This window comes from Fusarium redolens, assembly GCF_020744475.1.
Source record: "Fusarium redolens strain MPI-CAGE-AT-0023 chromosome Unknown BKA55scaffold_3, whole genome shotgun sequence".
Taxonomy (NCBI): Eukaryota; Fungi; Ascomycota; class Sordariomycetes; order Hypocreales; family Nectriaceae; genus Fusarium; species Fusarium redolens.
The window spans coordinates 529,707-550,557 of NW_025763666.1; the positions used below are offsets into that span (position 1 = coordinate 529,707).

Consider the following 20,851-nt stretch of genomic DNA (forward strand, 5'->3'; position numbering starts at 1 on the left):
TCAATCCCAACAGTCTTGCGAATCCTTCAAATTACACTCTGTTGCTAGTGCTCTCTGTCTGCGATATAGGAGCATTGACGTTCGAGGTTCGGGGCTTCTCCTTGTCGAATGTGTTCGGAAAGGCCAGTAAAATTTCAAATCACTAAATATATTCGTCTTTTAGCGAGAGATCCATTGTCCAACAGATTTAGTCAGACAGGACTCTATGAGGGAAAGTTTAAGTCTAACTTGAAAGTCCCCAGAACTGTCTCGACAAGACATGCTTTAACTGACAGACGCCCACCTTCCAATTCTTTATCATATAACAATCTTCCCCTTCCCGCGACTAACACAACTCAGCATAGATCCCTTCTTCTGCTCTTCGTCTAGAGCCACGCCCTTATGGTCAACCTCTCCCTTGTAATAGTCCACCATGCATGTGCCACAGTTCCCTACCAGACACGACGACTCGATCTCAAACCCAGCATCGGAGAGAACCTGAAGAAGAGACTTCTCTCGAGGTACCTGGACTCTTTGACCAGTTGACTTGATTTCTACCTCGAATGGCTCCCCAGTTCCTGTTGTGGCGTCGCCGAACTCTTCGAAGTGGACGTTGGCCTTTGGATATCCAAGATTGGTGGTCAGGTTACGACAAGCGTTCATGAGGGATGTTGGACCGCAACAATAAACCATAGGCACGTCTTTCTTGTCATTTGTAAGCTCAGGGATAACTTGACCCAGCATGAGTCGTTGGCCATCGCCTTTTGCATAAATGGTTGTCTTGTCGAGTGGTAGGCGACTCAAATAGGCTGCATCCTTAAGGCTTCGTACAGCATAATGAATCTCAACTTCAGCTGACTCCCGAGATAGTCTTTTGATCTCACCAAGAAAGGCTGTAACTCCGATACCACCGATGATGAAGATGTGCTTGGATGCATTCGAGTCCACCCCTCCGTTCTGCGATGCAAAAGCGTTGTGCCCTGGGGCGACTTTGATGACATTTCCAACAGTGAGATCGTCATGGAGGTATATAGATCCACCTCTTGAGTTATCATCCCGAGCGATGCCAAGTTCGAAGCGGCTCGTGGTTCCGGACACGACAGAGTAGGCACGAGAGATGCTTCCATCAGGGCCAAACTGGATCCGCACGAATGGAAATTGACCAAACTTCAAATCTTCGCTTTGGTCCTCAGATTCAAAGATAAAGGATTTGATCCTTGGGGTCAGGTCCGTCTTACTGGCCAGCTTGTAAGGTCTCCAGACGACAGGGACTCGATCACCTTCAAGACGGCCACTCATATCCTCAGTGCCGTGATCAAGTCGACCCTGAAATATTCCCACCATCTCTTCAGATAGGGCAGGTAATGTTACCAGTTCCTGAAAGATCTCAATATTGTCCTTTTCATGGTAAAGGTACTTCTGAACTCGCGAGAGAGACCATGTTGGGTTAGTGCGTTCAACGAGCTCCAAAGCATCGCCTTGCTCGATGAATCCAGTTTGAAGAACGCGATAATACCATCCGGTTCGGCCACTAGACTGCGTCATCGCCGAGATCTTCTTGTGCTGAAAGCGATGGTTGAGCTTATAGCACGGCTGTCTCGGTCCAGAAACCTGAATGAGCACCTCCCGTCCTACACGAAATATGTCTCCAATACAGACATTGGTCTCAGACATGTTCATTGTAGACAGGTTCTCTCCAAAGCCACCAACCTTGAAGAGGCCCTCTCGACCAGGCAACTCAGCGTTCCAGGCATCGTAGTGAGTAGCACAATACTGATGGAGAGCCTTTTCAGGGCCACCATGGTGAATGAATTGCTGCTCATCGCCGACGAGTCCAAGAGGGGTCACTTCCCATTTTCCTTGCCGCGCTCGTTTGTTAATGGCGGTGCGGATGTTTACACCGCCGAGCGGGCGGATTTTGCCTGTTCGCAAGCTGAGAAGGGTATCTGTGGGAGGAAGAGGGGCTAGACCTACAGCGGAGCTTTCGATGGCGAGAGACATTTTGGTGTTATTTGTTTCTGCCTTGTTCCAAGTGCGATATTTGATAGAGGTTGGAAGAATTGAGTCAACTTGGTTGAGGTATTTGAGAAAATGTTGTGTGAAGGATCACCAGCAGACATCCACTTAACCTGATCAAGCAAGTCCCTCAAAAGTTCCTCTATCTTATCGCTCATAGTGCACGACTACCTTTCCCATTGCGAGTCAGCAATACCACTGTAGCATTCACTATTTGTGCCACGTTCCAACTGAGACCTACCTGATCTTCAGGGCAGCGGCATAAACACATCACATTTATTCCTTTCTTGATCAATCAGGAAGACACCCGCGCCTCTCCAATATCTTTCGTTTTTAACTAGGCTCATCTACCAATCATATTGTTCGAGAGTAGAAAGCTAAACCAATATGGGCCTCATTCGATCACGATCCTTTCAGATTCCCTCCCAATGCCAAACATTCTCGACATCTCTTGTCTTCCCTCTAATACTCGTCTAGCTTCTCCACGAAGTTCCGCAGACTCAGCCAGTACTGAAAACAAGCTCGTACAGTTCATCCACCTCTGATCCATGATCGCAATCGCTTCTTCCTCATCTCGATAACCTCCCAGCCACGACTCCGATAACTGAGAAATCTCAACAAACGCCATCGGGATCAAAAACATTGTCTCTTTCTTAGCGCATGTGGGGAATAGTTTACTGAAAGTGTTGAAGAGGAACTCGTGCGCTTTCTTCAATGTTCGAAGCTTTGCCTCTGCTAACGAGCGCTGGGCATCGGCGTCGCCCTTCCAACCTTGGGCGCAAAAGCGTGTTGAAAAACGACCAAGAGTCCTCTGCCAGTGCTTTATTTCCTGAGTCGTCTTTGAAATGTCCAGTTCTTCCATCAGCTTCTCAACAGCATCCAAGGCTTCCGAGCTCCAAAAGTTCATGAGCTCCGCGAGCTCTGACAGCAAATTGTCCACTAGTACCGATTGCCGATTTGTCTTCCAGCCAGGGCTTGATTCCAGTTCAAGCCTCCACTCTTGTCTTTCTCCTGAAAAGGTTGAGACCTCCTGAGTACCAGTGAGAACTGAATGTCTGATGAAGAAGTTCCAGGCACGAATTTCTTCGTCTTTCAAGGAAGAGCAATCAGCTTCATTGACGTCAGATGGTTGGCTTCTCAACTTGAGCATGCGCCTCCAGTGATAGAGAAATTTGATAATCTCCAGAGTCAGGGGATACGACACTTCCAGGGTGCAGACTTTGTCAAAATCAGGATGGTTACTGTAAAGATGATCCTTGCTCATCGAATAGATGATAGCCGAGGCACATGGATAAAGAAGTTCGTATGTGACGGTATCTCCATCCTGTATATGCTTATTGGCAAGAAAAGGCATTCTGCAGCCGGATATCTTGACCAAAGCAAGGAGGTCACTCAACCCCAGTATACGTTCTGGTTGGGCTCGGAACTTTGACATGGGCCCGCTGATGGCAAGGAAAACGGAGTTGTTGAGCATATGATAATTTGTCTCACGAAACAAGCCGTCAACTGTGGCATTTTCATCACCAGACATGAAGCTGGTGTAATATAAAACGGCGACCTCATACCCGGATGTGATGAGACAGCCTGTCTCAGCATCTACAGCCTTGAAGCTTTGCGTCGTCGGGCTCATATTTCCTGCTATGTCATAGTTGGTTAGGAATGGGACGGTTCTGAATAGATGAGAGGGAGGGTTCCCCGTCAGTGACGAGAGAATAGGATCCCGATGCCAACGCAATTTCCAGCCAAGCTCTATCTCGCCCAATCGCTCCGATAGGTCGACTGAGTTGTAGGCAGTCTCTTGCAAATCCCACATTGGAACCCAACTGGGGATGCCGTACATAGAACGAAGTTTGAGGTTTGTCATAGACTCGGCAAGTTCAATGATGTTGTGCCGCTTTCTTTGCTGGATGAGGTACAGGGCAGTCCCAATGTATACTTCTCGTACCATCAGCTTGTAATTTGCTTTCAATACTTCGGCTTCCTTGCCATCAGCCAACCCAACGAGGCCGAATATTTTATCTCTGATATCGCTCATCTTGCAGAGAGCGGTTGCGGAGAGGAGTTCCAGCATATCGCCCTTTGAATGTGATCCGATCCATCCTATTTGCGTTAGCCACCAAGGGACTTCGGCCTTGCGTGACTTTGCTTTGATAAACATGTCCCCAGATACTGGTGTAGTCGAATCGCCACAGTGAAGGATGATGGAACGGGCCAGTAAGACTTCTTGTACCACCCACAGGCGAGAAAAGAATGGCCGTTTGAAGAATCTTCCAAAAGCATCCTCGGCATTGTCGTTAAACTGTCTCGAAGGCTGTTTGGAGGACTTGAATTCACCTTTGAGGAGGGTCATTGCCCCAACCTCTCCGCCTTCGATGCTGTCAGGGTCTTCGCCCACATATCCATGTACCTCCGTTGCTTGTGAGAAGATAGTGCCCATCATGGCAACCTGGTCAGACCTCTCACTAAGATCAGATTGATTGATACAAATAGAATCCACCCATATCAGCAAAGACTCAGTCTCGCGACGTAGACGGCTCAGTGCTTGATGACAATTGAGCGTGATGGGCAGAGCTCTATTGCCAAGGCCGATAAATATGCGCTGACACAGGGAAGCATCATTGTTACCATCTGCCCATGTATATGATAAAGCTTGGTAGGCTGGCGTTTGCTCTACGTCGACTACCTGGAATCGGCCTTCGAGGGCCTTTTCTCGAGGCCCAGGTAAGAGCTCCAGAAGCCGGATTTGCGAGCGTTCTGTAAACTTGGGGTAAATTACAGGGAGTATCTGATTTAACCGGTGAGATTTCAGTACTTGCTGTAGGTGTCAGAGCTCACCTCTCGGCCGTAAGCATCGCTCACTTCTCCCACTCGGTAAGTTACGCCTGTGGCTACTCTTGGGTAATTGACTTTCACGAGGCACAAAGCCTTTTCAATATCTTGACTGAATGATTCTTGAGAATATTCGACACATGCTGGCCACGACAAACGTTTTATGGGCTCTTTGTGCACGTCATCGTTACTCGCAAGCTCCGGGGTCGCACATTTGCCAATTGAGTCAGCAAAGAATCTGAGAGGACCAACTGTTCCACAGGCTTGGCACGTCCAGAGGTCATTGTCAAATGGAACAGGATCCATTCGACGACACTCGGTGTCATGCCATTCCATTTTGGTAGGTCTTGATAATGATATGCCAATTTTCAAGGGTTTGATATGATTGTTTTCAAGCGGGGTTCAGAGGTTTTATGCTGGAATGAGGCTGTGTCACAAGGCAGACAGACAGCAGGATGCCTCTACAGGTAAAGCATTGGCTTCTTCTCGCTGCGGTGCTTCAATGATCTGCATCATTTGCTTCAAGGTGCCTTCTTTTGCGTTTTTCTTGAAGTGCCAAGTACCTAATCAATTTCCAGTTACCTATGCTAATACAGTCCTCCGCTATCCCAGTAACCAGCAAGTCCATACGTATGACAATCATATCATTAACCTATCATCCTCCGATCCCAATACAAACACCATTTCGCCCATCTCTTCACGTAGGAATCCATCACTTCTCAAAGACCTGAGCAGCCTTCTTGTTGTTCCGTCTGATGCAGTCCCGCTCCTCCTTCGCAACACAAGTCTGGCAAATAACGGCATCGACATATGAAGTGAAGGCCACGCCGAAGCATCTCCCGACGTAGCAGTTCATCTTTGGGCCGCCGAACGACTGCGGAGATCTCAAACCGCAGTCCTCAATCGGGTCTAGAATGGCAGTTGTGTAGCCACATCGGCTGCACTCTTCCACGTTTTCTGTCTGTGTGCACATGTTGAATTTTTCAGTAATGACTGGGTTGATTTGATAGTGGTTTCTGAGAGTGTGCAGTTGCTTAGTAGAGATTTTTCTCCAGGGAGAGGTAGATAATTGAAAAGTGTCCAGATCAAGCATGGGGACTGGACTGTTGGACCCGGACCCCGAATATATAACTCCAAGTCAGCTGGTTCGCAACATGATCAATGCGAGCGGGATCGGGATTCCTGCCTAGACGAGGCAGACGGACTTGAAAGTGAGGCGGTGTGATTTGTTCATTTTGATTACACTTGTTACACAAGCAATTTTCTCTTCTCAAAAATGATACATACATGCAGATATTTTACAAAGTCCGAATGTTGTTGCATCACAGGCTAGACGTGACATGACATTTGTGTCAATAATTGATAGGCTTATTGGCAAAATGTTCATTGGTGCGGGTTTTATTGATCACCTTCAAGGTTGTATTGCCACGGCGCATGAAGATATGTCGGTTCTCGTTATCATTTCCAAACAAGGTTGATCTCTGCAAATCCTCACTGTGACATTGCACTTCTCACGCAGCGTCTCACAAACTTCCCCTCTCAATTTCCATGCACGTACCACAATGCATGTTTCCTTGCTTTCGCACATTTCCAAAAGCGTTGCTCTACAGATACGACACTCCACATTGAAAGCAACAAGCCCTTCTCCGAATTATCATGATCTGCCGATAAAGATGTCTCACGGAAGCTACGGGTGGCGAGTAAATCGCCAGGGGTATAATCTGCAACTCCTCCGGCCGGTCTGGGACCTGGTTATCGGGCGAGGTGGCTGGCCTCGGTTAGAAGCACGAACCTCAGCGCCTGCTCCCGTAGGACTTATCTTCCTCCGACATGCATGCCTCATGCAGCTGGCCATCATTGTCGAATGATCAAGTTGCTGCGAGTAGCTATATGAGGGGGATGTGCTACCACATTCGCGACTGAATAGGAAATCCTCCTTAGCGAGGATACATTCGTGTTCCACACCAAAACCGCGATCTTGATGTCCAAGGCGAGTGTCTCTCAGGCCTCAATGTATCAACAGAACAGAAACGAAGGTCTCAAAAGTACCTTGCTAGAACCCGTTTTGGCTTCTTATCGTGTAAGCACGACTTGAGACGACGCAGAAAACAACCGGCAGATGTTCATCGGCGGTTCACATTTGGAATAGGATGTGAGGGTTATGAGCAGTTTAACCCACCGGGGTGCCTTCTTTTTGTCTTGGAGAGTTCTTTTCAAAAGTTCAACTCCAAAGAGTACACCGGTTCAAGTACGTACAGAATACATAAGGTAAAGCAAATCTCGAAGTCGTCGACTGTGTCATATCATTAATCTTCTGCCTCAGGCATACAGCACGCAGTTGTATCTGCAACCCCCAAATGTTGCATGTTTTCTCACTCGCATGTCATTGAATAACTTGCCCAGTGTCTAATCCTACCGCTTGCTACGTTGCCATGACCAAAGCCCGGCAAAATTTTGACCATCTTGCATGGAGTCTAAATGAAGAGGCTTGGAAGAAATCCTACAAGCGGCTTCGACTCAAATCGACCTGTCGTCAGGTTGAGTCTTTTGTCCAGGATGTTTGCGATCAGCATGCATCCTTCGTCCCTCCAGTTACCTTTGGCGGGTATAATGTTCTCTATCGAGTCCGCTGCGAAGGAGATGGCTTCGATACTATTGTTCGGCGACCGTGCCCCGATCTGGTACAGTTCCCCGCAGAAAAGACTCTCTATGAAGCTGCAACGATGTCTTACCTTGCCAAACACACTGAAATACCGGTTCCTATGCTCTTCTTTTACACTTCATCATCATCATCATCAGAAATCGGACCGGCTATGATCTTACCATACATAGAAAGTAGGCGGAACATGTCAGATGCCCTTGCGAAGCCTGATCAAGATCCTGAGGAGACACAGGTTCTGGACCCAGGGATACATGAAGAGGATCTCATAAGGCTTTATTGGAAGATGTGCAAGCTTCTGATCCAGCTCTTCAAGCCAAGCCTGGATAAGATCGGGTCCTTAGTTGAGCGTAACGAGAATCATTCAGTGGCTGGCCGACCAATCACCCAAAATATGGACGACATGGTCTATATGGCCTCTATTCCGAGATCAGTTTTCCCACCATCGAACCAGGTTTATCAGAGAGCCGACGAATGGTACACCGTTTCGGCATCTATGCACATGGCACAGTTGCTTTTCCAGCATAACGATCTTGTTCAATCAGAGGACGACTGCCGAAATAAGTACGTAGCGCGATACTTGTTTCATTCACTGGCAAAGAAGGGTCAATTGTCTACCTTTGGATTTCTTGAGGATAATTGGTCAGCCCAGTCCAAGTTTTTGGAATTATCGTGCCCGATGCCAAATAGAACTGGCTCGTTTCGACTTTGGTGTGACGATCTGAGGCCCCATAATATTCTTTTAAACCTTAGCGATAATATCGAGGCAGCTCTTGACTAGGAGTTTGCATATTCCGCTCCTACGCAGTTCAGCCTCGATCCGCCCTGGTGGCTGTTGTTGGAGCTTCCAGAGCTGTGGTCTTCTGGAATCGATGATTGGTCGCGAGTCTACGATGACAGACTCAGACCCTGGCTACTTGCAATGGAAGATGCCGAACAAGGAGAGGATATCAACTTTCCGGGGAAACTATCAACTTATATGCATGAGAGCTGGTTGAGTGGTCGCTTCTGGCTTGACTACGCTACGAGAAAGAGTTGGGTATTCGATACGATATTCTGGAAGTACTTGGATGAGAAGTTCTTTGGGCCTAGAGATAAGGATATACAAGAGTCTCAGTTTTGGGCAACAAGGGTTCATCTTCTAGGGGAGGAGGCCCAAAGGTCTATGGAAATGATCGTGGAAAGAAAGATGAATGAGGCAAAGGAGAGAGTCCTGGTGGATTGGGATCCGGCTACAGTGAAGCAGCTTCTTCAACAGGCGTTGGGAGATTAGTCAACTTAGCGGTCGAATAAGTGAAGTCCTTTCAGTGCAACCATACCCACTTGATGTTTGATGAAGCGTCTCATCCTAAAGCTGTTCGCATCCCACATAGGCGTCACTACTAAAGTCGTAAGATATGTTAAAAATCACCGTTTGAGTTATCTACTATTAATCAGCAGATCCAATTGTTTAATCAATTGGACCACTAATAGATGGCCCAGAATCCTCCGATTGCGGGTTTAATCAATTGCCAATCCGTCGAACTGATTGCGCCATACATCTGAAATGGCCTCATCACTATCAGTATTTACTGAAATACTACCATGCCAATTCCTTATCTTCTCTTATAAAGTCAAAAGAAAGCCTATCCTCAGTTTTGATCTGTTTTCAACAACTAAGGTTCATCTTGATCGCAAACCTGAACTCATTGCTCGTCTGTATATATCCAGTCACCACCATGACTGTTAAGAACACTGCAAATAGCAATGGCAATATCCGAGCTGCTATCATCGGTGGAGGACCAGGAGGCTTAGGTGCCGCAATTGCCCTTGCCAAGTTGCCCTTCGTTGATTGGACTTTGTATGAGAAGAAGCCAGAGATCAGCGAGACAGGCGGTGGTATCAGTCTTCAACTACATACATGGAAGATGCTTGAATGGAACGGGGCAGCCAAGAACATCAAACCCAGTGACTTGTGGAGGTCTCCTGACGGTATCAGTGGACAACAGCGGTAGGTCATCTTGCAAGTGATCAGCAAACTTCCAAAGCTGACTGTGTGTCAGAAACGGGCGAACGGGTGAGCTTATTGAGCAAAGTTATCATCCTGAAGATACACCCATCCACCAACGCAGCGGCCGTCAGAGGAGAGCCAAGCTGCAAGCAGCTCTTCTCAAAGAGGTTGATCAGTCAAAAATCAAGCTTTCCAAGAAGCTTGTTGGCGTTGAAAAGCTACCCAGTGGAAGAGTGATCATCCGATTCGAGGATGGCTTTACAGATGAAGTTGATCTCTTGGTTGCTGCAGATGGCATAAGATCAGTAAGTAAAGCACAATCTAGCATTCAAGATCAAAACGCTAACACCATCCAGATCGTCCGGTCGTTTACTTTTCCTTCGCACAAAATCAAATACAATGGCCAGTCTGCATATCGCACCATTATCAGCAAGTCTGAAGTTAATGCTCTTGGCACTATTCCTCAAGCCTCGACATTCTGGCAGAATCTAGGTGGTAGATACGTCTTTACAAGTCCGCTGGGGGACGACGACTTTGAGGTCACAGCACGTATCTCCCGGCCCTCGGAAGGTCAAGACCACGTTAGCTGGGGCCGACCCTTTGACTTCAGCACACTTGTTCACGAATACGATGGGTTCTGCGAGCCCGTTCGCCAAGTTGTTCAACTAGCAGCAAAGGGGGAGACTCAAGAATTTGCTCTGTTCTCCGGCCCACGACTAGATCGAGTAGTTGCCCTTGATTCGATAGCTCTGATCGGAGATGCATCGCATCCCTTGTCAGGAGCTTTTGGGGCGGGAGCTGGGTTTGCCCTTGAGGATGTGTATACACTGTCCAAAACCCTCGAGTGGGCTTGGACTCGAGGTGGAGGTATCAAGGCTGCACTGGAGTTATACGATCGCATCAGGTCACCACATTACCATGATCTATATAATGTTCTGGACTGGTATGCAGGTATTGGCAAAGAGATTGCGGCAGAAAGGTTATCCGTGGACGACGAGATTGAAGCAAAGGTGAGAAGAACGAAGTGCAAGAAATCGAGCTGGATGTATTACTATGATATCCAGACTGTCGTTGATGATGTTCTTGATAGCTTGGATAACAAGGAAAACTGAGCGCGGAAATAGCAGTATTCAGTTCCCCAACAGATCTGTCCATGAAATCTTCGCATTGCTCAAATTATCAATATCTTACGCGTACAACGGCTTCAAACATTGCAAAGAACAGAAAATGTTGAGGTTCGTCCTTGCTAGTGTCACAAGAACGATCGCCGTCACGTCCATAGGTCACAAGGCCTCTGTGACCGGCTGCACCGGACACAACAGAAAGGGCATTTAATTACCACGATGCAAGGCTGACGAGAATCAATTGCCGGAAGACCGTTACAGACATGGGGCACTTTCTATCCAAGTTCAGCCGGTCTTGAATGCGGATCATCCGGTCGCGAAAAGTGTCATGCAGTTGACGGCCAGCACGTCTAGTGTGGAGTCTACCACTTGAGCGGAATCGGCCGAGATGGACAGATAAACCGCGGGTTTAGATGAGAATCGGGAGACGATGCAAGTCAAGTAACGTGAAGATGTTGGGGTAAGAGAAACAACGTGGCATAGGAGGTGAGCAGAAGAATGCGGTGAGGAAAAGGACAGGACGAGACTTGCATGAACAATGCGAGCAAGTGGACTTGGAGCTGACCGTGGCATTGTGCGCTTCTTTGCGCGAATATCGTGTCAAGAGCACAGCTAGAATAGGTTATTGCAAATGATCAACATATTGACGATTTTTTACTACGGCGTTTGATATTGTAGATCTTCCAAATGGGGAAACGGACGATAGTTACTATGACGACGTTTTGAGACGTGGCTGGTCAAAGTAGCAGCTTGACAGCCAAGTACTCACCCTGTACCATTCTGTCGGAAGCGGTGATGCTGACAGTGTCTTAAAATCACTCTTGCATGCGGCTGTTGGGGATTGGATGAAACATCCATTCACGATGTTTGCTGGGTTGATGAATGACGGTGAACAAGTGAGCGCATGATGAAAAGAATTAAGCCGATAACAGTGCAGTTCTGTCTGTCAGCCTGATACATTCACAAACACGTCAATGGATCCTTCTGGCGGCCAGAGTAAGCCACGGCGCTCCAGAGGCTCAGCAATCTGTAACTTACTTACGATTAAAAAAAAGCATGGCATGGTGGACGAGAAGCGTTTTGGGAGGACCCGAGTTGGGGTTGGTTGTACTATTGTTGCACTCTGGTGAAGAATGATGATGACGATGATGTCGATCTTATAATGGTGGGTGTGATGGCGACAATTGTGTCACAGCTGTCACTAGCCTAATATCGAGGATATTCCTAGAACTTTCCCTGCAGTGAAGCCATCCATTCTAAGTGAGTAAACAAGAAACATTGATTGAGCTGAAAGATTAACTCAAGACAACGCACACATAATAAGACAATGCGAATATCCAAGACATGCATGAAAGTTTCCGCGGGCTCCATTTTGTCAGTACAGGCAGTCGACAGGGAAGTATGGTCTAGACTCTAGTGAGGTACTTTGACGATACTTCGCTCGCAAACTAAGACAAAATTCGGAGTTAGAAGCCATCCGCTGAACCCGATAGGAAACCCCTGGGCAGCCTAACAAGAGGCACAGCACAGACGTGAAAGACAACGTGTACTTGACTGAGAAGAAGCAGGCAAGTCACCAAAAGATTAGGGCAGTATCAAGTCTGGTCTTCTGTACGAATATTCATGCGATTGAGTTGAAGCATCAGCTATTCACCAACTAATGTTACAGATTACGATGAACAACTAATTTCCCCCTGTTCCTATTTATAATCCCTGTTGCTGATTTTCTTCTCCTTTTCCCGCTTTCTGCCCAAGGGAATTTCACTGCACTGGGATGGCTGAGATTTTTAGTTCGGCAGCAAGTGGGGTACCTAAGAAGTACCTTCGACCCCCGTAACTCCCGTCCCGAAGTCTGGTCCCTTCACCTTCCATCTAAAACTTGGCCCTTCCCTTCCCCGACTTACCACCTCAAACACAGGTTGCCAACTCAGGGCGACTTCCCTCGGCTGCGTCGCTTTTGGTCTCTCGATATTGCTCGTCTGCTTGTCTCATTGCTTCAAACTCCTATACCTCTCGCCTTTCGTCCCCTTGACTTCACCGAATCTCTCTTTACGACCTGACGGGGCTGGCTGAGCTCAGCAGAAACGCGAGCGCGATGAACGCAATTCAGCAAAAGTGTCGGCCGAAGCACCAGGTCCTCGTCCTAAAATGCTATCCGCGGACTACGAAAGGCGCTGTAGATGTGAAGCCGAATAGCAGCGAGCTTAGCTACCTTCTCTACTATGCTACGAGTCGTCGCTCCAAGATCCAGAAGATTGGCGCTTTTTTGGAGAAGAAGACAGCCAGCGACGTCTGGCGTCTACGTATTGGGTACGTCGCATGTCATTGAGTTTCAAAACGTCGATGTGTCAGATCCACCCACTTCGAGGCTCCTCCCGTAATGCGATCTTACGTTTGGGACTTGTCATGATCAGTCGGAATTCATGATTGCTAATATGTGCCCCTCGACAGGAATGTTCAAGTCACTCTACAAATTCTGTCAGCCTTGATGGAAAAGCTTCACAAGGACTCGGTCCTGATTGCTCCATTCGTACTCAAAATCCTCGACACCGTCCTCCGATCTGACGATATCACCATGATCGAGTCCTCCCTTCCCACATTTGCGGCCTTTTGCGATTATCATGACGCCGCATTTCTCATGGCTGATCAGACTTACCTCCAACAATACGAGGAAATTGTTCGATTATATGTTCAGCTTGCTTCGACGAAGCCTGCGCCAGGCAAGGAATCTCTCACCACCCCTGTTAAAGTTCGATGGAGGAACGCGGGCCTTGAAGCTATTCGTAGCATCTCTACGGCGGATGCACTATCTTCGATCACGGGCAATCAAATGGATGTCATCATGCCTCGCATTCTCGAGAACTTGTGGTCCGAAACCCCCGACTTTCTCGACACTCTACATCAACGACTCGAAACGGAGGAAAAAGTCGACACCGAAAAGCAGCTCAGGCGGAGAACTAGTATTGCGACAGTTGGGACCGACGGAGAAAACGACCCGAATCCTGTTGCTCTCTCAGGAACTGCGGGTGATGTCGATAAGCTTGCGGAAGAAGAGGTTGGGGTATTAGCCCTCCAATGTTTGAAGAGTATCTTTATTGTCCCTACCCGCTCCCAGATCCACGGCGCGACGGTCTCTCTCCTGAGATTTATCCAAGAAAAGGTTGCACAAGGTAGCTCCGTGGTGGAACTCCATGATGATCGAGAACGAGACAACGGTTGGGCTATCAGTATATACGGCATTATCTCGCGCTGGGCTCCCGTACAAGACAGATACACAATTCTCGTTGCTGCTCTAGAAACCCTGCTACGAATTCCTGTGCAGGACTCTACACTGGACGAACAACTCGCATTGGTAACAATCATGAGCTCCCTCCTACGGTCCGACGTCAATCTCATTGGATTGAGTATGATGGATGTTCTACTTGGTCTGATCAGGCAGATGAGGAAGCTTTTCAGGATGCGAACACCGACCAGCCAGAGCGATGATGGCAACGCTGCTGCCCTCGAGTCTGAATCAGTCGTGCGCCAGAAGACTAAGCATCTTGTGGGCCGACTTGAACTGTGCATTGGCGACCTGGCTACTCATGTTTACTACGCAGATCAGATCTCAGACATGATTTCCGCTATTATCTTGCGTCTCAAACCTTCTCGATCTGCTAGCGTCAACTCTTCCCCTGGAGGCGAAAAGAATGGAAACAACGAAGCTGGGCCCGGCGCCTCCACCATCGAATTGAGTGACAGCCAGCAGCTTGACCACTATTTCTCCCTCAACACGGGCAGGGCATCTGGCCTTCGAGCTATCAAGGAAATTCTCCTAGTTGCAAACCCTCAGAAGAAGCTCACCGGCAACATGGGTCTGTCTCGCAACCCTGTGCCAATTTATGTTTGGGAAGGAACCCACTGGCTTCTACGTGATCCAGATGGTCACGTTCGTAAGGCATATATGGACGCTCTCATTACATGGCTTGACCGAGAAACTTCGTTCGCGAATGAGATAGCTATCGAGGAAAAGCTTCCCCGTTCCCGCTCGTCTCTCAAGATCAACAAGGAGACCCGTAGAGCCGTTTCAAATGCCTCCCATCGAGAGCGAGGATCCAAGCCACGACAGTCGCAATTTCTGGCGTTGCTGCATCTGGTCATCTACGACAATGCCCTCCAGTTCGTTGAGTACGAGAATGATCTTGTCATGCTCCATATCCTTCTTACAAGATTGGTCTTGCAGCTGGGCGTTAATGCCGCTCGGTATGGCCTGCCAATGATCTACCGACTACAAGAGGATATCCAGGAGATTGACACGCCTCTGTATAAGGTCCGAACTGCAGCCCTCTGTCATGGATACTTTTGGGCACTCACCGAGAAGTTTGATTTCAAGGACTCTGACATCGGTATAGCCATTGAGCAAGAGGTGGCCCGCCGCAGAAGAAAGGGATTTTGGGTTCAGGGCATCACCATGCCGCCCCCAGAAGTTGATAGGGTTGGACTTCCGGGTGAGGCGCGCTCGCAGCCAGATTGGGACTCTGCTTCGCTCGAAAGAGAAGAACTACTTCCTTTCGACGACAGAGAGGCGCTTGTAGAGTGCATTGTGTCGCACTACCACGACAGTCTTCGAGCACCTCCTGGCAGTCCTGGCCCGTCCCCGGGTAGGGTTCTTTCAGGGCCGATACTAGGCTCAACTCTGACCGGACAACCTGAGCCTGATTCGGAGCTGCCAGCTGTATTCCGCGAGCAGATGCTGGCAGACTGGACCAGAGATGCTGCGGGCGCCATGCTTGCCGCTGCTGGAAAGTCGGAATCTTTGACAGGATCCAAGACAGAAACCTCGGGCACATATCGAGGTCACCTCACAGTGAAGACGAACGGAAACGGATTCGCCAACGGGAATGGACCAACATCACCTTATGGAAGCCAGTACAATCTAATGAGACCTCACTCGTCGCATGGCCATCGCGAGAAGGATCGAGAGGGAACAATTCCCAAGCACCGTAAGAGCAGCTTACGGAGTGCTGCCTCCCCCGCCCATTCAACAGGCAACCGAGGTACCGTTGCGTCGGTGGATCAGCTGAAGCTTGTGCTATCAGGCAACCCTCCACCTAAGACAGCCATCATTGGGGACGATGACAGCGGAGACAGCATGGTTAGCTACGATTACAGTCCTTCAGAGATGAGCTTTAACCCTGCTACGCAGAATGATCAGCCAAGTAGCCCAACTAGCACCAAGCGCCCTGGCACGGCTTCCAAGCGAGGACCTCTGAGCGCTCATCCTCCCCTTGGAGGAGCGCCAAATCTACATGACGATAACGACCAGGAGGACGAGTCGGTTCCTCCTGTGCCACCACTGCCAGACGTAAACTTGCTCGGGGGCAAGAGGAGTCCCATTCAGTCGATTGAGACGTCGTTCCAGGATAAATCGGCACGGCGCAGCCTGACCAGCCGAGGAGGGGATGGGACTCGGCCTAAGTCGGTACGCTCACAGAACACGAAGACCATGGATCTGCAGGATCTCCTTCGAGGAATTGATAGTCGACCGAGCGAGGGAAGTTTGAGTAATGTGACAAAACCTCCATACTAGGGTATATGGATATAATAGGAGTTTAGGAGTGAAGGAACGGAGGGTAACAGCGACGGTTGATTTGATTTGTAGAATAGCGATATTAGGGTAATTTGTGAGAGCTCTGAGCAAAAGAAAAATGGTATTGTCATCGCATGTTGGTCTTGAGAGTTGTATCCATGGATTGAACCATGCGGATTGATCAACACTTTATGAGTCTAATCGAGGTGATGAGGGTGATCCTGGTGATCTTAGCATGGAGGAATTTGCTTGACGGAGATTTTGCAAGGGTCGAACCGGTTTCAGATCGGCAACTAGACTAACGTGTTAGTTTACGGTGCCTCTTCTGAGGTGAGACGCCTCGTAAGCAGTGATGCTATATTCGTATGCTGAAGCCATTCAGACCGATCTTGTCAGATATCCGGGGGCCGCGAACGAGGCCTGACTTCCGTAAAGCAGATGGCTATTTATTCCATCATGAGATTTCTTTCAAGCCAAGCCTTTACAGTCGATCATCTGCTATCTTTACTCTCCCAGATACCATGTCCTCACATCCCCTGTCATGGGCTTGGCGCCATGGGGGCAGTGCAGGACACCGTTAATTCGTCTTATTTCCCACAGAGTGGTCCCCAAAGTTAAGGAATAGGAAAGTCCCCCGCAATTGAAGGGCTCTGGGAGACTCCTCTCTCGTTTGTGCCAATCCTTGTTATAGTTCCCGTGCCCGTGAGAAGGGGGCAGTGCTTCTTTTCTTACCGTCTTTCCCTTTCTTCACTCTTTCTCACGCCATTCTTGCCTTAATCTCACTATTCTCGGTTTGCTGTTGTGCTCATTCCATTCCTTTTAATATCCTGTGTTACGGTTCATCAAACAACAAATATCGCACTCATATATCGGCAGGCGTCGCTAACAACAAAGCGAGAGTGGTCGGTTTATCCAACACCCTCAACTTTCAATGCGTTTTGCCGAAAAACAAGGAAAATAGAGGATATTTATCCAGGAGTGTCGATTTTTGAGACGGAGCGTTGGGGTCGAAACAGGGCAAATTTACACGAAACGAACACTTGGGCAGGAGATTATGGATACGCGACAAGCTTGACAGAACTTGTTTTTCGCGACGACAAACGAAAGAGTTCATCTGAGAAGTTGGATGAGGTGTTGGTGAAACGTTGACGGATCAGAGGGAGCTCGTCGTTGGTTTGTGCGACTGCGACATTTATTTGTTGCATCACGATATCATTTTCAACCTCACCTCACAACATCACAACATCACAACATCACAACATCACCACAACAAAATCTCAACCATGGACGCTCCAAATCCTCGGCATGGAAGTCATCCGTCAGACTCGATCCCAGACGCCGCATATCCCAACGACTCTCCCTATCGACCCGGCGATCACTCACCGCAAAACATGGTTACTCCCGGCGCATCGCCATCCTCACCATCACCACAGTCTTACTCAACACCACCGCCAACACACTTCGGCGCCAGCATCCCCGCATACTCCAGCCCAACACCATCACCATGGTCCCCTGCTATACCCTCAAGTCCACCACCTCCATACGATCCGTCCCGTCCGCCAGCGATATACTCTCCACTCGCACCACCATCGCCAATCTCCCCACCTCCGCCTCAGTACCCGCCTTCAACTCCATGGCCATATCCGCAAGGCAGCAGTGCTGGATCTAGTCTGAACGCACCGTACAAGATGGGACCAGTGGCTACAGCGAGAGCGCGACGGAGGAGGAAACTGCAGATTCTCGCTTTGGCGCTTTGTGCGGTGATGATCTTCTTCGTTGCGTTGATCATGGGGATTCTGATGGGTGTTGTGAAGGTGCAGTGGAAGAACAATGACGATGATTAGGCTCGGTTGCTTGGATATGCATCTGTCGCTCACAGTTTACTTACTTTTCTTTTGTTAATATTTATTAACGGGTTATTCGGGCTGTGGATGCAGCAATGGCAAGGCGTTGGACTTGGGTCTTCTCTTGATAAGAGGATTTATTTGGAAATTAAGCGATAGCCACATAAAATACAATTGGGCTTGCAGTCGTTAGACTTGGGTTTTCATTGACGGCTGACGTGATGTCATGTTCGTTGTTTGTCTGCCTACACATCGAATAGAATTCTAACTGCCATATGACATATCAGCGAGCACAGTAAAAGAAACGTCTCCTTGCAAAAGTTGTTCTCAAACCACGCATTGAGGATTCAATTCTATTGGCACTTATAAGCTTTTCAGGTCTCCCTTGAGCAGTGAAACTATGGGTGAAGAGTAGGAGTTGGGTGTTCAAGAGTGAGGAGAACTGGCTACCCTGTGTGGCGTATAATTCTAAGCACAGAAGACGAGTTTGTCTGTATAAGGCTGAGGTCAAGTCTTCTAGGGCAGTATGAAACACAGACCCATTCTAAGCCTCCTTCTGGTATCTACTACTGCATACCCTTCGCTAAGGGACGTTATAGAGGCGTCAACTTTTAGCCTTCCATCCTTAGCACCAAGAAAGAATGCCCAGGCTCCAGGCCTCACACCCTCCCAATTGCACATTCCTGGCGGAAATGATCCAGCCAAGAGCATTGTGGCGAGCTGATAGACGAGATGAATCAATAATATTACATCAAGATGAGTCGAGATAGCCTTTTGCGGCGTTTGGTCGATTACTGATGTTGGCACATGATGAGTGTTGGTTAGCGATCTACTGGCTGGGAATTATTCCGCCGCCAGAAGCGGGAGTGGGAACGGGAGCCAGATCCAAGATTACAACGGGGAAGAGGGAAAATGACCCGATTTGAGTGAAACTCTAAATGATCGGCAATTAAAGATTATCCTGGCTGTGGCCTCTTGTTGGCTGTTCAATTTTAATTGACTTTGCCTTTGTCACTTGATCAGGCTCAGCCTTAAGAAGCCCACCGTTGGATGTGGGCATGGGAGAGGGTTACAACTCTGGTTGGGCGCCAGAAAAGTTTATCATCCCGCCCTCTACCGCTGTGTTGGGTTCAGTTGGCCGACATATGTCCTAGATCCAGACCTGATATCTCCGTGAACACGGCAAACAAGTACCCTCCATTAAGCGAAGTTGAAGTTGTCTCTTTACGCTTTCATCTCAAGGGCGTACTGTAAAGGAGACAAGAAGAGGAGCAAACAATGCATCGCATAGAAATGAGACATCAGTTTCATCAAAACCTTTCTTTTCCCATACACCGAGTCTCAGAGGATCTCACCCTGCGCTGCGCCATGAACTGATATTTGACGTGTCGTTGCGTAAAAGCCAACAGGGCTGAAAAGTCCCAGAGTGGCTTGTTTGTAACGTCACTCGATTCGATCCTCGATCCGGAGGGCCTAGATTGGGTGTTTTGATACCACCTCCAGCCCATATCGGTGATGGCAATATATCCCAAAGGGGAGAGAGGAAACAGTGATTCACATCTCAGCCTGACATGTATCTTGCTGAAACATAAGCAAATACGACCATGTCGAGTGAGTGTATGCAAAGACACCTTCGACGTTACTCTGCAGGTTCAACGTGCAGAACAGCGCATCGTGGATACCGTAGCCGGTGCAGGTACAGAGCGTTTCTTTCAAGGATGTTCCCGGCTCGACTACCGATCTACTCCGTAAATCTTGGGTATGGATGCATCAGATCTGTTTATGTGAATCTGACCGTGCATCCAGGCATCGAGACAGATGCAAGCCGTGAAGAGTTTTCACATCAACGCAAGGGCAGGAAAAAGTATTCCGGCGTACATACACCGGTGGAGTGAACGGACGGGTACGGTTAATATGTAGTAATTGTTGACTCATTAACTTTTCTTTTTACGCCCTCGAATAAGATAGGCTATCTCCTTTGTTCCGAGGCCTGGACTCGGGAATCACTTTGTACCTTTTGTGATCCGTAAGGTAGGATGGTCTGGAATGATGTGCAGGTAGGGGAGAACGAGGCGACACACTCGTAAATGCACTCTTTACTGCCGTGATGTGGTGGAGATGTAATGGTGGACAAGTTACAAGATGCAGAGGGAAGAAGATCATACCCAGGTACACTCGTAAATGCGACCATTCAGGCTCATTCACTTCATTTACTAAAGCAAACTAAATTAATGCTTCCATGACGTCGGGTCCAAGTGTGCTGAAAATGGCAGGATCAGTGCATATGGAGACGGCATCGGATGGAAATGACAATGGGAATAGACAGCTGCTCCGAGGAAGGCACGTGGCATTACTGACAGCGGCCTACCAAGCAGTTAGGCCTCAGCCTAAGGTAGCGGCTGGCCGACTTCAATTTACCCTGAAAACTCAGCAAAACAATGTGTCCACTTCTATCATCATCATCTGCATCTGCATTGCAGCCCGTCGCACGCAAATCATGATTTGCATCGCCCAGAACCACTTCTGATGGTGACATCAGTGCGTGCCATCTCCAGTCCCAATCCTCTTGCTGGTCCCGGCAGTCAAGCCTAAGCCAAGCCACCCCAAGCAAGGATCACATTCAACACCGGGCCCAGCAGCCAGCCTCTCCCGTTGGCCTAGCTCACAGCAATTAGCGAATCCTCACTCGAGAAGACACTGACGTTGGTGATGTGGCTTTCTCCCCCTTCTCATCTCCGTCTCCAGACTGGGACACTTTCTCCAGCGGCCGCTCGTCGATCCAACTCTTGGTCGACCCGGTTCCAAGGCTCACTCGGTTGTTAGAAGCGGGTATTTCGCATA

General features: G+C 48.6%; 8 protein-coding genes across 8 annotated transcripts; 4 read left to right on the plus strand and 4 right to left on the minus strand.

The window, feature by feature from the left end:
• Positions 1 to 14: 14 nt before the first annotated feature.
• BKA55DRAFT_557149 (pyruvate kinase-like protein) lies at positions 15 to 2,102 on the minus strand. Its single transcript, XM_046191774.1, has one exon. It carries the CDS (start codon positions 1,978 to 1,980, stop codon positions 298 to 300), a length of 1,683 nt encoding a protein of 560 aa, XP_046053594.1. The 5' UTR covers positions 1,981 to 2,102; the 3' UTR covers positions 15 to 297.
• A 133-nt stretch (positions 2,103 to 2,235) lies between these two features.
• Positions 2,236 to 5,458, minus strand: BKA55DRAFT_557151 (heterokaryon incompatibility protein-domain-containing protein). The gene is made up of 3 exons (XM_046191775.1): positions 5,437 to 5,458; positions 4,831 to 5,164; positions 2,236 to 4,780 (listed from the first exon to the last, which is right to left on the minus strand). Exons 2-3 carry the CDS (start codon positions 5,158 to 5,160, stop codon positions 2,390 to 2,392), a joined length of 2,721 nt encoding a protein of 906 aa, XP_046053595.1. The 5' UTR covers positions 5,161 to 5,164; positions 5,437 to 5,458; the 3' UTR covers positions 2,236 to 2,389.
• Positions 5,459 to 5,536: 78 nt separating this feature from the next.
• BKA55DRAFT_685346 (uncharacterized protein) lies at positions 5,537 to 5,917 on the minus strand (the record flags this gene model as incomplete). The annotated part of the gene is made up of 1 exon (XM_046198777.1): positions 5,537 to 5,917. The coding sequence occupies one exon, from the start codon at positions 5,915 to 5,917 to the stop codon at positions 5,537 to 5,539; it is 381 nt and encodes a 126-aa protein (XP_046053596.1).
• A 1,026-nt stretch (positions 5,918 to 6,943) lies between these two features.
• On the plus strand, positions 6,944 to 8,750 carry BKA55DRAFT_718210 (uncharacterized protein). The gene is made up of 2 exons (XM_046200941.1): positions 6,944 to 7,092; positions 7,156 to 8,750. Exon 2 carries the CDS (start codon positions 7,257 to 7,259, stop codon positions 8,262 to 8,264), a length of 1,008 nt encoding a protein of 335 aa, XP_046053597.1. The 5' UTR covers positions 6,944 to 7,092; positions 7,156 to 7,256; the 3' UTR covers positions 8,265 to 8,750.
• A 451-nt stretch (positions 8,751 to 9,201) lies between these two features.
• Positions 9,202 to 10,585, plus strand: BKA55DRAFT_685348 (uncharacterized protein; the record flags this gene model as incomplete). Its single annotated transcript, XM_046198778.1, has 3 exons — positions 9,202 to 9,473; positions 9,526 to 9,778; positions 9,830 to 10,585. 3 exons carry the CDS (start codon positions 9,202 to 9,204, stop codon positions 10,583 to 10,585), a joined length of 1,281 nt encoding a protein of 426 aa, XP_046053598.1.
• A 116-nt stretch (positions 10,586 to 10,701) lies between these two features.
• Positions 10,702 to 11,255, minus strand: BKA55DRAFT_557155 (uncharacterized protein). Its single transcript, XM_046191776.1, has one exon. It carries the CDS (start codon positions 11,168 to 11,170, stop codon positions 10,904 to 10,906), a length of 267 nt encoding a protein of 88 aa, XP_046053599.1. The 5' UTR covers positions 11,171 to 11,255; the 3' UTR covers positions 10,702 to 10,903.
• Positions 11,256 to 12,692: 1,437 nt separating this feature from the next.
• BKA55DRAFT_590317 (uncharacterized protein) lies at positions 12,693 to 16,166 on the plus strand (the record flags this gene model as incomplete). Its single annotated transcript, XM_046195073.1, has 2 exons — positions 12,693 to 12,907; positions 13,049 to 16,166. The coding sequence occupies 2 exons, from the start codon at positions 12,693 to 12,695 to the stop codon at positions 16,164 to 16,166; spliced, it is 3,333 nt and encodes a 1,110-aa protein (XP_046053600.1).
• Positions 16,167 to 17,449: 1,283 nt separating this feature from the next.
• BKA55DRAFT_534827 (uncharacterized protein) lies at positions 17,450 to 18,010 on the plus strand (the record flags this gene model as incomplete). The annotated part of the gene is made up of 1 exon (XM_046189632.1): positions 17,450 to 18,010. One exon carries the CDS (start codon positions 17,450 to 17,452, stop codon positions 18,008 to 18,010), a length of 561 nt encoding a protein of 186 aa, XP_046053601.1.
• Positions 18,011 to 20,851: the final 2,841 nt, after the last annotated feature.